The 17125-nt window shown below is 39.1% G+C and overlaps 1 protein-coding gene across 2 annotated transcripts; it reads left to right on the top strand.

Annotated features, from left to right (window-relative positions):
* Positions 1–4012: 4012 nt before the first annotated feature.
* Positions 4013–17125, top strand: LOC146133271 (dicarboxylate carrier UCP2-like). 2 transcript variants are annotated; one of them, XM_083397544.1, is made up of 8 exons: positions 4013–4162; positions 12131–12598; positions 12911–13484; positions 13812–13980; positions 14265–14446; positions 15474–15615; positions 15896–16015; positions 16401–17125. In XM_083397544.1, exons 2-8 carry the CDS (start codon positions 12473–12475, stop codon positions 16420–16422), a joined length of 1335 nt encoding a protein of 444 aa, XP_083253670.1. In that variant the 5' UTR covers positions 4013–4162; positions 12131–12472; the 3' UTR covers positions 16423–17125. The 2 variants fall into 2 exon arrangements, with proteins under 2 accessions (XP_083253670.1, XP_083253671.1); XM_083397545.1 differs by lacking the exon at positions 4013–4162 and adding an exon at positions 5379–6203.

Below are 17125 nucleotides of genomic sequence, written 5' to 3'. Positions count from 1 at the left end.
AATGCGTGAAAAAATTAACTATAAACTGGCAACCTTTCGAAATTATTGTATTTTAAGTATTTTAATGAAGTTCTTTTATTTTAAAATATAACTTTATACAAGTTTATGGGGCTTATTCCTTCGTCAAACGCTTAAATTCAACTTTTGATTGTATAATTTTAATAATTTTAAATAGTAACTCTCTTCGTTAGCCTTTTTACATTTCTGATGAGACTATAACTTTCCGTGAATTGTAAATACTCCCTGCCTTTTCTGACACGTTCTTACGGCTTTTGCTTTCCACGTAAATTCACCTGAACCTATTTTATGTACAATTTATGGTTAAACGTTTGTATTCGTCGGCTGGTGTTGATTCAGAAAGTTTAGTCATAGAGTTTTGACGGCCTAGATTCCCAACTTGGTGTAATACAACGAGTTTTAGGGGTTTCGAGTGTTGCCAAACTAATGTAAAACGGAATCCCTTAATTAAGGTGTACCTTACTTCAGCAAATGTTTTGCAGAAATCAAAGAAATTTTTTTATGCATTAATTTAAATATAGCCTAAATGCTCGATGGACAAGCACTATGAAGAGTCGGCAAATACAGAAACATTTATTTTGTTCAGTATCCCGTGATTTATTGGCCTCTCAGACATTTTTAGACCAGGTCAATGTTATATACATTAAAAAACTTTTTTTACCAAACACATCGCTTCTCGCGCAAAGAAGACCGCTCAATATTATAAATATCTATTCGATATTTCGAAAAGTGAATATACGCACTAAACAGTTACTCAAAGGGCAGGGTAAACAACATTACTATGCAGCAAAATATAGTGTTGAAATTATACAAGTGAACCTAATTTACTGTTTTTATAGGTTTACTTCACTGTATTCAAGCAAATTACCTGGAGTGAAATCGAAGTGTTTCAAGTTGATATATTTTCAAATTGAAATATCTACTTTAATTGTGTGCTTAGCTTGAAAGCTAGGCCAGGGTTTCTCCACGGAGCGGTCATTGGGGTGCCGCGGGCATAACTCTCTAGCTAGACATTGAAAACCAAAGTGTCACTATTTTTAAAAATTACCAGTTAACTTAATTTTGTGTTTTTATTATGACTGTAAACCTTTCTTGCAACGTTATGTAACCCATTTTTCTAACACGCGCTTTGACTTGTCAGTAGGGATGTTTAAAGTGGAATATTAGATCATTTTTATTCGTTTTATCGCGGAAAGTTACGTCTTATTGGTCGTTCGCGACTGGCAAGTTTGGTTAAAGGCCTGTCGTTGTGGCGAAACAATTACTGTATTACTGCTTTATGCCAGTAGCCATGCAGTGTGGTGTCAGCGTTTTTTCGGACGGCCAATTATTACTTGCCGACCCTTGCCTAATCATCAAGTGTCAGAAAAATGCTAGGCGAGCACCAAAATAGTGTGCAATGCCAGGTGCAACGGTTTCGGGCGTTCAGTTGCAAAAGAAACATTCCATCGTAAAACGCATAAAGTACGCTACAGGGTTGTTCAAATATACAAGGTCATTTTTAGGCCAAACATCTCGACGAATGTAGTGACATCGCTTGGCACACTACAAAACAGAGCCGAATATAAAAAATAACCAGGTGGCGTCGAAGAACAAGATTTGTAATGACTGTTAATTTAAATTAAAATGCCTTATTTGTACAATTTTTAAAAGTAAGTGCATTTATTCGTTGATTAATGGCTGTATTTGTTATTAACGTGAAGAAGTAAAATAAGTAAATAGGCTACGTTAAACACAATGCTTGGTATTTTTTAAGCAGGGGGGCCACGAGGGTCGAGAGCCTTTCAAAGGGGGCCACGAATCTTAAAAGGTTGAAAACCACTGAGCTAGGCCTACTAAGCGCAAAGATTTTAGTATACCGGCGGGCACCATATATTGCAGTAGGCCTATCAGACAATGATAAATAAATAGAGATTAGTTTTATTGCAAGAGATCTTCCATTATCTTTAAAGTTTACACGTTTGAGCCAGGGCTGCGGAGTCGGTTAAAAATAAGCTGAGTCCGACTCCGGCGAAAAAAATAAACCCAAGTCCGACTCCGGTCAAATGTGCGATTTTGTCTAGTCCCGAGCCTCTACAGCTTGTATTTCACCAATCTACGTAACTAAAATAACGTGGATATTCAGCAATCCACTTATAGGGGGTTCGTGTAATTCATTCACTCACAATACATGGTTGGAAAATATTCCACCATATGCTATTCCACCTTTACAATTTCCTATTGGCGGCCATATCAATTTTAAAATTTGTTACTGCGCATGTGCATGTCGGGCTAGGGAATCGGGTAGTTTTACAAGGTCTCACTTGAGTCCCGAGTCCGACTCCGACTCCGCAGCCCTGGTTTGAGCAACTCTGCACCTGTTCGGCGCACATGGTACAGATAACTGACGTGAGGTGTTTTCAGGCTTCCAACAATACTATTTTTTTACGTATTCGACAGAGTCGGTTTGTTGCTAAAGTTCTATAGGTACTCGAATAAAACTACCCTAGTCCGGCGTACGCTTGTTCTTTACCAAATTCAAAACCGATAAGGCTGTAAAGCCACAGTGGGATATTTTCCAATCACGTATTGTGAGTGAATGAGCTAAATGACAACCCTATGAGTATAGCTGTGCCCCCTAACGGAACTAGATAATTTGGAAGGGTAGATCTAGGCCCAAGGGTTTTGTTAATTGGCTTTGTTAACTCGTTATTACGTGCTAGACGTTGTAATGTCATGTAGCTTTGTTTTGAGTAGCACTAAATATAAAGTATTTTTCTAACCAAACTACGCATGTGGGTAATTTACTTTATACGACTATTTGTTTTGATCTTGCGCATGCAAAGCAATTGTATCCCCGAAATTACTTTTGTGGACCCCTGTTGTAGCTTCATTTTTTGCCATAATAAATAATCATACTTTAGCTATTTATTGCGATAAAAATATTTTCTATATAGGCTACAGCTAAAAGGGTAAAGTGAAATGGTCTCATCGGCCTCTGTGAAGTAGGCTATAGGCCTATTTAATTTTACCTATATCGTTGTTCAATTTTTACAAATAAAGAAGATATATGACATCAGATTTGCAGCAAATCAATACTTTTGATCAAGTTTGGATATTGTTATTCCGTTGCCTGTGTTTGCGCTAGATATTTGGATATGTTTGGCATAAAAATATAGGCCAGTGATTTGCAAAAAATAGTGTGCCGCAGAACTTGTTATTTTGCAAAAGAACCTATTTGTACAATCAAATTTGCACAAAGCAAGTATGCCAGACTTAGATGAAAACATTATGGTGTTTGCCTGCTTGCCGTGTAGTTACTACCTTGTCGCGAAGTGCGTAATTGTGACACTAAACTGTATAGATTTGTATTAAGTTTGCCGCGCAGCCTATTTGTTTTTATTTATTAGTATGATGCAGGTTGAAAAATTTTGAGAACACTGATATTGTCGAATAAAAATTAAAAAAAAAAATAATAATAATAATACCGTGGTTGTACTTTGTTAAATTGTAAGATAATTACGTGAATTTAATTGCTGAAAATTTGTTGTCAAATCTGAATAAGAAAAATGTTTTGATTGGTCTGCCGTCATTTCAAAACGTCTTGTTTTCCTCGTTTTATAAACAGCAATAGTTACGCCAAGGCTGCAAATTCAAATATTTTGAACCTTTGTTACTATCCTTTATCCCAAACTCCGGTAAAGTAAGCCCTGCCAACAACCACTGTCAGCGCCCGTAGTCTGCCAGTACTGGAGCGTTGAACCAACCCAACCACGCCCACATCCACAAGCAGTGAAGCGATTGCCTTTTTCTTTTCGACCTTTGAACCATCCTTTGTGGGCTTCGCACATTTTGTAATGATGTAAGCGTGACTCAGGCAAGTGACAATGCTTTAATAAATCAGGAAAGGTTTAAAAGGTTTGCTGCGTCTCGTGCAAAGTATATAGCTATTGTTTAACCTTGTGCTGATATTAGACGTACCAGTGTCAGGAGAGTTTTGGACTTTTGCTAGTTGCTAAAACACCGATATAGCCGCGTTAATTTACACTGTCACACAATAACGTTTACTGTGCTTTTTTTACGTTGGATCTTGTTTTCTTGTAGAATCTACTAATTGGTTAAAATTTAATTCTGGTTGAAACCTTGAGACTATGAAAGACAAGGGGTAAGTGGTGTATAAATAAGTTCATAATATACCTATTTATTTTTATGTAACTTACAAAACTACTGACAAGTTAACCAATATAAGCTATTTTATAAAGCACGAACCTCTGAAAGTAGTATTTTATATGGGTCTGGTACTGCCGTCACATACATCACAAACCGATTTGCACTTTGGCGATAATTAAAGTCCACTCAAAGGACTGACATGTTGCAAGTGCATGTAATGTAAAACTTATTAGGACTTAAATATTTTTTACCTACCGTCTTTCGCCCCATCATTTAAACGTACCGTATAAGTTACGTAGAAACGGGTGAGTAATTATATACGATGCCCTATTTGTAAATTAGCCTATATTAAATCTCAGCCTGCGCCTAACTGTTTGTGTCCGGAAACGTATTAGGCTACGCCATCACTAGTGTATGTGCCAATACACCCGTGATTTAAGACAAAACGCCAGTTTCGTAAACAACCTGTTAGATCGTTTTGGAATTGCTATACCTTTTGTGTTCTGGCAAAGTTTCCCGCTTTTACGTCAATTCAACATATAATGAGTTGGCTACCTTAGTGAAGTTTTGACGATACTTGATAGGTTTGTTTTTCAAAAATACGCTTACAGTGCAACTTTCGTTTCGTTATTAGGTTGCAAATGTCCGTTGTCGTAATTTTCGACATCACAACCTAAAGCCCGTTCTTTTGTTCAAGTTTGCTTTTCCCCGAACGTCTAAAAGCAGCACCGGCTTTCAACAGACGCAACCATCCTGTTTGACTTGTTTCGCAATCTTTGTTTGTGCCAGCAGACCGGCGTCAGCTTGCTCGTGATTGGCTGAGACTTTATGGGCGTCGGTCGTCCCACGAACATTTGACCAATCACGTTTTAGTTCGGTGTGTTGCGCAAACACAAAGACTGAGCTGTAAGAGCTTTTCGTCACGTGCACAAGGATATTATTGCGAAACGGATTTTGGAGCAAACGCCCCCGATAAATGACGCACGTACCTTGGCAGGCTTTATGACCTTTGTTTGTCAAAACTAAAACGTAGACTATGGCTTCTATGTAGTCAACTCATATGAACCCTGATTTTTCAGGTTATTTACAGGCTAGAAACCAAACCATAAACTTTCAAGTCATCATCTGGGGGTTATTACAAAAAAAAAAAAACGGGTTTGCGTTTGATTCTCCCGTATTATTGCATGTGATAAATCAACATCATACACACGATAAATGTATTATATTGAATTTCTCCGAAAATCAAAAGCTGGCAAGCTTTTCAAACCAAAGTTAACGAATCTCGTCAAATTTTAATTGGAAATTCTGCTGGAATTCTTTGCAACGTATACCCGGATCTCTAAAATATAAACCTCACAAACAAACTCCGATGAGCTCACGAAATATAGTTCCGTGTAAAATGATACAGAATGTTACTGTAACATCCTGTATCGTATTATTATCCGCTTTTAACAAAGGGGCATTACTTTCATGAAACTCATAAACTTGTGCGCACGTAGTTTCCCAACCGAAACGAAAATTCAATATGCACATTAGCATTTTTTTGAAATAAACAAGTCGCAAAAAGTATAAATAAATGCGCTAGCCAATGTGGTTCGGTCAGTGAAAATAGCTTATGCAACCGTCAGATAAAACTTTAAGCATAATGAAGTTTGTAAATTATATTTCGCAAATAAATAGTCAGTCAACATAAAGCGTTTATAATACTTGGTCAAGGTGCGTCATTGATTTAATTAATGAAAATAAAACTCGAAAAACAGATATCTTGATTACTTCAAGATTACGTTTTGCGTTTAGCTTTTCTACTCAATTGTCAGGTCAACTGTTTTAAGTATTTTTAGAAGAGTATTTTTTGTTTTTAAACGAAACACTCAGATTAGGAATTGCTGAATCACTCAAAAATAGCGTGTATTTAATGCAGGGCATTGCTTTTGTTTTGTGTGTGCTTTATATTGTTGATAATAGTTTTAAAAAAATTATTGTTGATCGGAAGTACACAAAGAAAAAAATAAATAAAACAGTTTACAACATGACAGGTAAGCTAAAGCTAGTTTTAAAATTATATAGATCGACGTTAAAACGGAAAATTGCGAAACTTGGTAAAAGTTTGATGGGATGAGGAAAAATGAATTTTATTGTCCATATTAACTTTCACGCTTTAATGATTAATCTACTTGTTGCCTTTGTCCTTGAAATCCCTGTACCGAGCGCCGATAAACCTTTGCAACCCTTTCCAGACGGCGACAAACACTTGGATAATGTCGCAATTTTTCGTTGCTCACAACAATGGGCGTTGTCCAGGTCTCCTCCAATCAGGAGCCTTTATTGTCTGGCCGCATGACGTTAGACCCATCATATATAATATCTCAATATCGCTGGTGGTTATATGGAACAGTTATATTTCCTTTCAACGTTTTTCGAGCACGTTAACTTGACAGACACTATAATTCTTGCCGAAACTGATCGTGCTTTGAATTATATATTTTTCAATTTGAAGGGAGCATAGAATTGGTTTTATTTAGAGTTTGAAAAGCTACAATACTTAGAAAAACACATAAAATTGTTGACTTGCCTTCGTAACACTTCGCTCTCTGTAACACTTTATTTATATGTTCTAGTTGGTACTTAGTTCCTCTCAACACACCATGATAACAAAGTCGAAGGTATTAACTCATCTAACATGACGTATATGTGTGTCTATATACCTGCGTTCAGCTCTCTCAAATCATACTATGTTTAACCTGTGAATGCGTTGGCTGTATTTCGCTGCGGTTAGGTGTTATGGTAAACCAGACAACCTTGTCAAGCCAGTATTTTATCATTCATAACAAAGAAAATGAAAATGATTGTAGCTGCTTCAAACTCCGTGCGATCGCAATTTTATTTTATACTGATCCCGAAAAAACAAACGTCGGTTCACAGTGTAAGTAAAATATGCGCGGTTGGTCACTGAAGCGACAAATACTTACGCCCCTGAGCGCAAGGCTGATCTATAATTGGTTGGTAGGGCTTAACATCGAAGCCTCTGCGGGTTAGTTGAACTTAGTGCTACTGAAATGTTGTTGACCTGGGAAAAAGGTTGTGTCGTTTTTATGTGTCAGATTGTCAGTTCGCTGAACTGCACAGAGTAGTAAAGGTTTTGTTGCTGCAATTAGTTGATCAGCGCTAATAGTCGAGATGCTTGCTAGCCTAAACAGCTGAATATTTTGAAGCCTACTGAGATAAAACTCGTATAAAAGTAGGTAAAGCTTTTAAACTTACCAATAGGTTTGCATGGTACAGAATGCATTCGATTTTCAATTCAAGATGGTTTTGTGATGTGCGATTATCTTTAAAGCGAGCTACATGCCATAAATATGGTGCAAGCTAAAATTCGTATAAAGGTAGTTAAACCCTACCAACTTACGAACAGGTTGTCATGGTACAAGCAGAATGTATTCGCTTGGCAATGTAAGAAAGTTGTGTGGTGTGCGATTTATGTTTTAATGTGAGCTACATGCCCTACTGATTATAATGGTTTTAGCTGATATCTCGGTTTACAACTGAGTTTAATAAAACACGAAATTAAAAAGGTGCCAATCAAATTGCTGAATATCATTGCATTTGGAACACTCCCCCTCGCACAAACAGTCACGATTCTTCCGATTATATCTTGTTATGTTACACGCGACAATATTCACACGCGAAAACTGGCAATTTCTGATTTCGGGGGAAGGGGGTGTGTCGTTGAATTGCGCGTCACCAAATCTTATCCTGGCCCGTGATTGGACCATCGATGTGGGCGGCTGTTTTCTGATTACTGTAACGCAGTCAGCTTATTTGGGATGCTATGTCTCGAAATCGGGTCATTTGACTGTCTCGCCTTAAAGCTGCAGGAACGAAGGTTTACAGACCTTTATTCGATACCAGCGCACTGAAATTAATTAAAGGCGTCTACTGCGACTTGAATTAAATCAGCTATTCGCTAAACAATTTTTATAGTTTTAGTTTGAATGTCAACTTTTTTGAGTAAAATAGTGCACTTGTCATAAAGTTTGCCAACAAAATACACCAGAGATAAACTGTTACTTCTATCTAATGTGTGCAGAAAAATCGTTTTGTATTGGTGAGATACACACCAAAGTAGTTGATAGGCGCATGAACAGAGCGAGACGAACTCTTGTTTTAGTTTTTTATTTTCGATAACTTACAAAAAGAAGCAAATTGCACATTTTGCGAACCGAGGCATCTTTGCAAAACAGATTGAAAAAATATTATAGGCGAAAGCCAAGAAAATAGTAAAATGGCGCCGACTGAAACATAATCGGTAAAACCCAAAAGCGGTTTTCGTAAAAGGAAAAAGTACGTTAGAGACAGTTCAAAACATTGCATAGGGCTTGGCGACAATTTGAGCGAATGTCTTTGAAACCTCTTTGCTCACCGGCTGCTGAACCTGTTGCTGGTTTACCATCGGTGGGTTCAGGACGAACGGCGAACCACGGTCAGTATGCTTTTGCATCCTGGGCGGAACTCTAGAAGTTGCTTCCCCGAACCTGGCCTTTAGATGTCCGATGATTTCCCGGCGCTTGGGGTACGCAGGATTCGATTTCGGGTTTTCTGCTTCGAAATACCCCAGCTTGCTTACTGTGCTCTCAAAAAGGAATTGTTGGTGTTGCTGCTGCTGCTGTTGCTGTAAATTGTGTTGCTGTTGCTGTGTAGTTTGTTGCTGTTGCTGTTGAATTTTCATCAGGGACTCGATCACGCGGTGCTCCGGAATTCTGGGAAGTGCCGCTACTTTGGCCACTTGGGGCATGACGTTTGGGCATGACGTCATCGCCACTCCGGGGGCTTGTTGAAGTGCGTGAGTGTTGATTGGGTTCGAGACTTGGATTAAAACAAAAGCTTAACGGTTTTTAGGCAAACGTTAATATTTAAAAAAGTTTTAAAATCGAAGAAAACTTAAAAAAAGCGGCAACTAAGTTGTTTGCGCGTTTGCGAACCAAAATTTTAGCCCCAAATAATAGTCCAAATCAAACCTTGTAGCTGGGGAAACGCCGCAAGACCCGCGGGCAGGCGTATGGTGGTCGGTGATTGGTGGAAACCGGGTGCTGTTGCTGGCGTTTCGCCTGGGCGTAGCTTCAGAATCGGGTTCGACCTGCAATAAATCAAGCGTGGCGATTTAACGACTTTTTGCAGCGAGGCATAAACGATGTGCTAAACCATGACTTGGCAATGCAGCCAGAAAAAAGGGTTGTTTTCAATCAAACTCTTAAACTGTACTTAATTTAGTGGCACCATAACCGTTTACCCATTTACTCACCGTACTAAAGCAGTTAACGTGTTGCTGTGATTCTCTTTATTTATTTATTTATTTACATTTTTTTATATTTAATAAGTGACGTGTTTGTTGGGATTTTTTATGATTTTATAGAGACTGTTGGCACTATTACATAGCGAAATAAAACATTCGGAGTGTTTGCAACTAATTAAACTATGATTTATTTCTATTGCATGCTGAAACTAGGGTGCGAGGAATGGTGAAATGACGAATTGATTAATCCTGATTTAATTCAGGCCGAAACCGCATTGTGGACCAATTTTGGTATATAGCGTCGATTCGCATATGTCAGTTGGCTACCGTTGATTTAATCACACGCCGTATTTCGAAGCACGCTGTTGTTGACAACCTGTAGCTTATATTGTTACACGTAACGTATATACTCACTACCTACGTGTTACGTTTAAACCTACGCAATATTAAGAAAAAGCGTTAGTCACTCGCAAAGTGGTTGGACGTAATCTCTTATCACGGCCAGCTGTTATGCATGATGCAGATTTACTGCCTAGTGGTCAGCGGTGGAGATAAAAGTGTTTTTATATGCGATTCAGTTCTGATCGATTTCGTAAACTACTCTATGACACGGTCTTAATTGCCCAATACCTAGGGGATGCAGGTTATGTTTGCCTAATTTGTAAGTTATTTCCCAGAATTTGTTGCGTTGCGCACAATGCAGCGCTCAACATGTTTCCAAGCCTATTATAAGCTTCCGGTGAGCAGCGAGCAGCTAGTTCACCCCGGGTCGCCAAAGCCTCCCGCTCTACAACACGAGTTTTGCGGACAGTGCGTTATGTGGTCATGTTACTGGTTTATTAAAAGATTCGTGACTCTCTTATTTTTTTGCTTTTTGGTCGAGAAATTGCCCAACTGTTTTAAATTGCGTGCACGACTGGTAAACGCCCCGTTTGAAGGGTTTGCTTTCGACCCCGTGTCGCGTATGTTGGTTGTATCAAACGTAGTTTGAAATTACACCAAATTCGGAACAGAATTTGGTAACGTGGGAGAAATAAAAGGTACCATAAATTAATTGAAAACATTAAAGATCTTCGTTAAAATTATAGCGATATTAAATGGAACTGTGTTTTAAGATGGCTACAGAAAAGACAACCAACCCGTTCATGTTGTAGCCCAAGCTAAGCCAAGTCTTATCCTTTCTTTATAATTCTAAAGTTTAGATACAAAACTGAAACAAAGTTAGTCGAATCGCGAACTCGGTTGTTTTGCGAACTAACTTGACAAGGCCGGCAGGCAACGAAGGAGGTATAAAGTTGAAAGATGGAAAGTAGACCAGCGAGTTCTCACATCGGTTCGTACGCTCGCTTTCTTCGTCCAAAACGTTTCGCAAAATGTCGTCTTCCAATCGGTTGAAATCAAGGATCTAAAATAGTTTTTCAGAAACTAAAAAAGAGTTCAACATGCAAATGAGTATTTTTTTCTAAATCAGTATTTCCAGTATTTCCACGTTTTTTAATATTGTGTTGTTGAGAGTAATACTGTTTTTTTGTTGCGTGTTTTTCCATTAAAATAAATAAGGAATGATGTTTATATCCTTCCGAGTTGTGAACTGATAGGTCCTTCCTGGCTTATCTACAGGATTAATCGTTCATGCCACCTTATGTCGTACTAGTGGTGTCATTTTGACCTTTAATAATAATAGATTCAACAGCTTGTGGAGCCGCTATGCTCCACTTACAAACGAAGCAGTAGGCAATAGAGATTTATAGATGACAAAAAGCAATTGAACAGGCCTAAACAGTAATCAAAATTAGGTAGCATAGGGTTAAACTTGCCTAACTGATAAAATGATTTGCAAACGAACTGTAATTCTAAGACAAACAGGTGTTGAATTGTTATAGTTCAGTTTACCACACTTAGTTGAATGCTATAGTCCGTAAAACGTAGATCCTACAAACTGTCTGCCATTTTCGTCAATATTTGTTTGTAAATAGCCCTTCTAGCGACAAGCGAATCGAACTTACTTTGCTGGAATCGTCGTCCCACCGTCTATTGTACACATCGTTGTCTGTGTTAATATTATAGTTGCTGTTGAATCCAGGAAAGCTATTGGTAGTAGGGCCGCTATGCAAAAGCCAGCATCTTTGCGCCTCGTTCGGAAGAGCACACGAAGTCATCTGGTGGTAATTTGTTTAGTTCTTCTTGTAAACGGTTCTTGGTCGGTAGAAAATTAAATTGATTTGTGCAGAAATAAATGTTATTTTGTTGTGTTTTTAAGTCTGTTGCTGTTGTTGGCATGGCAGCTGTATTTTTGTTTTAGATATTGTGACGTCACAGCTTGCTGTACATTTGTGCATTTACTAGTTAATCATTTGCAAAACAGCATTTCATTTTATAAAAACAAACAAAGGGAGGCTTTTCCAGTTTTACCATCAGGTTGACTGTGTCGTCGTTTTCTTAGCTTTGTAATGTTGTGTAAGGTCAATCGTCAATGTTTCAAGTGAGTAAGTGTGGCTTCGTGTTTGTTTTAAATATTCGGGGAGATCTAATCCATATTCGACAAGTAGCTTGCAAAATGCAAATCAATGAAAATTGACGTAGAATAGGTATTGTATTAAGATATTAATAAACCCTAATCAAACCGTTGCAAATCTTGGGATCACCGCTAAATAATATTTATATTTTTTGCAGGTGGGTGCCAACGTTTAGCTTCCTTGGTAGCATGCGGACTGAAAACGTGTCTTCTCGCCTGAAAAGCGGTCTGAAGGACGACAACAACAACAACAGCAATCAAAACAACAGTAATCTAAGCAGAAATAACATACAATCTTTTCAAACCCAACAAGAAAAAATTACGAACACAAAACAGAGTACCCGAGACATGTGGGCCTTTTATTATTGTTAGTTAAGAATTCTATTTGTGTGAGTACGAAGTTTTCTGTTTACTGCTGCTATTTTGCGAACCGTTTTGCACTTACCTGAACCAAGTACGCCTTTTGTTACGTCACAAGCACTTACTTTACCAACTTAACAATGTCGCCTGGAGCGTCATCAGTCGACGGCTTAAGCCTGCCCATGAAAATAGCCAGCGCCGGACTTGCTGGCTGCACGGCGGACCTCTTTACATTTCCACTGGACACAGTCAAAGTTTGGCTACAAGTAAGTATGCATTGTAAAACAGCTGTTCGGCCGTTCCAAATGTTTACAGTTCCTTACTGGTTATAATTCGCTGCTGTTGTACCATCTATGTTTTATTTCAAAACTTGGTTTTCAAACCATTTATTTTACATATTTATGCCTTCCATGCTATTTCAACTTTGGCAACTGGTTTCGTTAGTGTTAAAAAAATTGTGGTAGGATTGTAGACCAGCACCCAAAACTTTACCAATCAGTCGCCTAATAAAAACGGATTAAAATATATACAATAACTGACAGTTGTCGAGAAGTTATCGCGAGTGTTGCCTGTTTCAGGTCAGGGGCGAATCCCAGGGTAACACGGCGGCACCGGCCGCGCGCCCGATGACGTCATCAATGACATCCCAAACGTCGATAATTAAGGATTCCAAAAAAGCGACCGCTACCGGCGGCGTAGCACTCAAGAAGTCGGCGAGCCGCGTCATCAACCCGGCACGGGTCCTGGGCGAAAAACACGGCATTGTCAGCAATGCCACAAAGAAGTTCCCCAGCAGCATGTTGCGCATGCCTGGGCCCATTGGCAAGCAAGTGGCCAACATGGGCAAGCCGATGCAGCAAAACCGGCACCTGACCGTGCATCCGAAGTACGCCGGCGTTGCCTCTATCAAGCGAGGCAGTGCGCTCGGCCTGTCACTCAGCAACGAGGTGGTCCGCGCCTCCATGAAAACCACCGCGTCCGTCGAAGCCCCTGCGACCCTTGTGGGGGCTGTCGTGCATGGGGTGCGCGCCAACGGGATACTGAGCCTGTACGGGGGCCTCGGCGCCGGCCTGCAGCGCCAAGTGGCTTTCTGCGCCGTGCGAATCGGCCTCTACGACACTGTTAAGGAGTTTTACCAGAAATTTATCCCCGGTAAGTCGACGACTTTGGTGTTATGGTTCTTTTTCTTGTTATTGATGGGCGAAAACGAAATTATAATTTTTTACATTAATACTTCCTCTCCCGCTTTGTATGTGCCACCATAGCAAACGTTTTTATGCTTTTCAAAAAAAGATTTACAATTAATTAGTTTGTCTGGGTATCATTAATTTCTTGTCTCATTTGTGGCCAGCGCTAATAGCAGGACTTCCGTTAAATTAATTGAGGAATCGGTTGTTAAACAAAACATCCAGTAATCTGCAAATGACTTTTATGTAAGTTTGCAAAGTTCTGTTTTTTTAACTTATTTACTGCCAACAGGAAATCCAGAGGGCAAGCAGATTCCACAGCGCATTCTGGCGGGTTCCTCTTCTGCCTTTATTGCCGTTGGCCTCTTTCAGCCGACAGAAGTCGTAAAGATTAGGATGCAGGCGCAAACCCGACAGCCAAAGGCCCAGCACATGTACAAGAACAGTCTGTCAGCGTACAGGTGAGCGTTTTGAATGGTCTCCGATCAATTTCCAACCAGTAGTTAATTGAATGCGCTTCGTTACAGTGGGAAAAAATGAGCCCAGACCGACTTTAATATTCTTTCTGTTTTGCTTATCGTGCAGATGAAGTAACTTTGAAAAGCCTGCATTAACAAATAAATATTCTCACCAAACCTACTTTGTTTGCTTTAGGCCGAAACTTTCCGCTTTGTCATGTTTTGACAAGTGTGAAAAGCCCCATTTATTATAACGCACAACAGAAACAAACGTCCGTTGCACGCAGGCAAGTGTTCAGAGCAGGCGGCATAAAGGAACTGTGGAAGGGCCTTGAAACAAACGCTGCTCGACTGGGCGTGGTCAACGTGTGCGAACTGGTCACCTACGACATTGTTAAGGAAACTATACTGGACTTGAAGTTGCTGCGGGACACGCCTGTCTGCCATTTTACTTCCGCCTTTATATCCGGTAAGAAATCCCTATATACCTAATGTTTTTTTCTGATACTAATGGTGCCCACACAATTGAAAGTTAATTTATAACCTAACAAGACTGCGTCTAAAATATAGATTTCGCTAGACTGATGTTTGCTTTATCAAAAATTAAGGTTGAAATTTATTCATGATGGTCCAGGCGATTCCTGTTGTATTTTAGAACCACTTTATGCTGTTTTGATCCGGTACTTTTAGAGCTCAGCAAAGCGAGAAATATGCTAAAAGTCTGTGTTTGTTTTTTACGTGGCTTGTGATTACACTCTAATCGTCACTTTTCGGATTTAAAATAACTATATACATGTCGCCAAATTGTAACAAAACATTGTGTACCCCGGGAGTATCCTAAACTGAATGCAGTATGAAATACCTATAGTCACTTTCATTCAGTAAGCGTTTTCCCCATACCCTACACCGAATTTTCAGGAAATGGTTTGACCGACAGCAGCTGCTTTCACTTGTAATCAAACACCAAGAGTTCGATCGAAGGTTAATTATTCATGGCCTTTTTGGTCGGCAGTTGATTTCATGGGATATTGTTCGTTGTAGTGAGGCCCGCTGCTGCGTAGCGATGTGTCCAGCTTCCAGAGCTGATATCGGTTTATTGATCGGTAGTTCCCTGGGATAAGTAAAACCTGTTATTGGTATTGTATCGACTATCGCCGCGTGGTTTTGACAGAAAATGGAAAGAAGATAGGCAGTGCGTTATTCGTTGCAAAATGGAATTTAGTATCTATAGACGAAAGCGACATTTAATCGATTAAAGCGTTACATTCCGTCAGACCAATACTATAAAGTGTTTTTTAAGGGTCACATGTCAATAAGTTGTTTTATAGATCAGGTACTATTGTCCAATTGAGACAATATCATTGTCAGTCATCAAAGAAATATAACTCACATTCGTCTGAAATAAATAAAAGGTCCGCAAAGTTTGGCAATTTCAAAGTACATATTTTCGCACAGTTTGTAAATCTGTTAATAAATCGTTGGTATCTTTCTTCCAGGCTTCATAACGACACTGGTGGCATCTCCTGTCGACGTTGTAAAGACTCGCTACATGAACTCGGGTCTGGGTCAGTACAGAGGACCGATACACTGCGCCAAGACCATGTTGCTCAACGAGGGACTTCGCTCCTTCTACAAGGGGTGGGTAGATTGTTGGGTGGTTTATAGGAAGTAAGCCTTTGTAACTCTTTGATCTGGTTACCTTGTTTGTCGTCGTTACACTAATACAGTATTTTGTGTACAAGGAAAACAGGAATGTTCAGTGATTTATCAAGTAAACAAAATATTGTGAAAACACAACAGTATTTGTTAAAAAAGGGCCACATATATTTCTCAATTTATTTTTATTTATTTTTTTTATGTGATACTCCTTGTGTTTTCAAAAACAATTATAGTAATCTTTTGCATTCTCCCTCGGCAGTTTCGTCCCTTCTTACCTTCGCCTTGGTTCTTGGAACATCGTCATGTTTGTGTCCTTCGAGCAGTACAAGATCCTCTCCAAGCGCCTCTCTAGCGCTTACGTCACCAGCGATCCCTCAGCGTACGTCACAATGGAATGATGCACGTGCTTGATATTTCCACCGCGTGGCGCTCTCTTTAGCGCCACCGGGCGTCTGTTTTTTCCTTTTTTTTATTTTGTTTTTTTCATATTGAGTTCTCCGTCCACAATCTTTCATCGACAATCTTACTGTCGTTTGTTCAAACTTCAAAGCATGATTTCACTATTAACAGCACATTTTAACCGAAAGTGCATGACACCGCTAAGGATTTTAAAGCGTACTAAAGTTAGATGCACTACCACAAAAAATGCGTTGGCTAAACTGAGAAAAATCGCATTTTATATAAACATAATATACTGGGCCTTTTGCTGGGGCGTTCAACGCTTGTACACTGTGTGTATAGTTACGCTACGTTCCATATTGTAGAAATCCAGATAGCACATCGTGATCTCCGGCCTAGTAAAGTGAGACAAGTACATCCCGGACCGGAGAAATCGACAAGAACCCAACAGGCGTTAACTTGCGTGGAAAATTGACCTTACTCTTATCTGCAGTATTTCGTTTTGGCTGATAAAAAATCTGTGTCGGCATTTTGGGTGTTTATTGCTTTACGAAGGTCGCGGGTTTGACGCCTATCTCTCCAAATTGGAGGGTTACAGTATCTGTCGCAGTAGCAAAATGTGCAACTTTGTGCGCGTTCATGGAATGATGCATATTGTAGCAAATTTGTCCTTTGTGATATCAAATTTTCAAAACTTTACATGGGTTTTCGTCTTTCTTTTGAATTTTGTTTTTTTTCGTTTGGGTTTGTACAGAATCGCTAGAAGCTATTCAGAATGGCTATACTCTCCGAAAATATTTTATTGGCTACGCCCAGTTTTACTTTTAAATCGTGTGCGACAACTTTTTATATATCCTAAGTCAAGGACTGTTTTTCTATTTTTATTTGTAAACGCTGAACACAAACTGTAATAGTCTTATGATGTTCAACTCTTACTAAAATGTATAAATCGCACTAAATTACGAGTTTCGCCATGCGAACAGGTTTTTTTGTGAGTTTACTGTTTAAACAAAATTTTACTCGTTAAAAAATAAATTTTAGCATTCCTAATGAAGTTTAGCACCCATGGAGTGTACTAATGTTTTATAAT

The sequence above is a fragment of the Ascidiella aspersa genome, chromosome 9, assembly GCF_963924565.1.
Source record: "Ascidiella aspersa chromosome 9, kaAscAspe10.2, whole genome shotgun sequence".
NCBI classification, from domain to species: domain Eukaryota; kingdom Metazoa; phylum Chordata; class Ascidiacea; order Phlebobranchia; family Ascidiidae; genus Ascidiella; species Ascidiella aspersa.
This window is presented reverse-complemented; position numbering and strand designations above follow the sequence as displayed.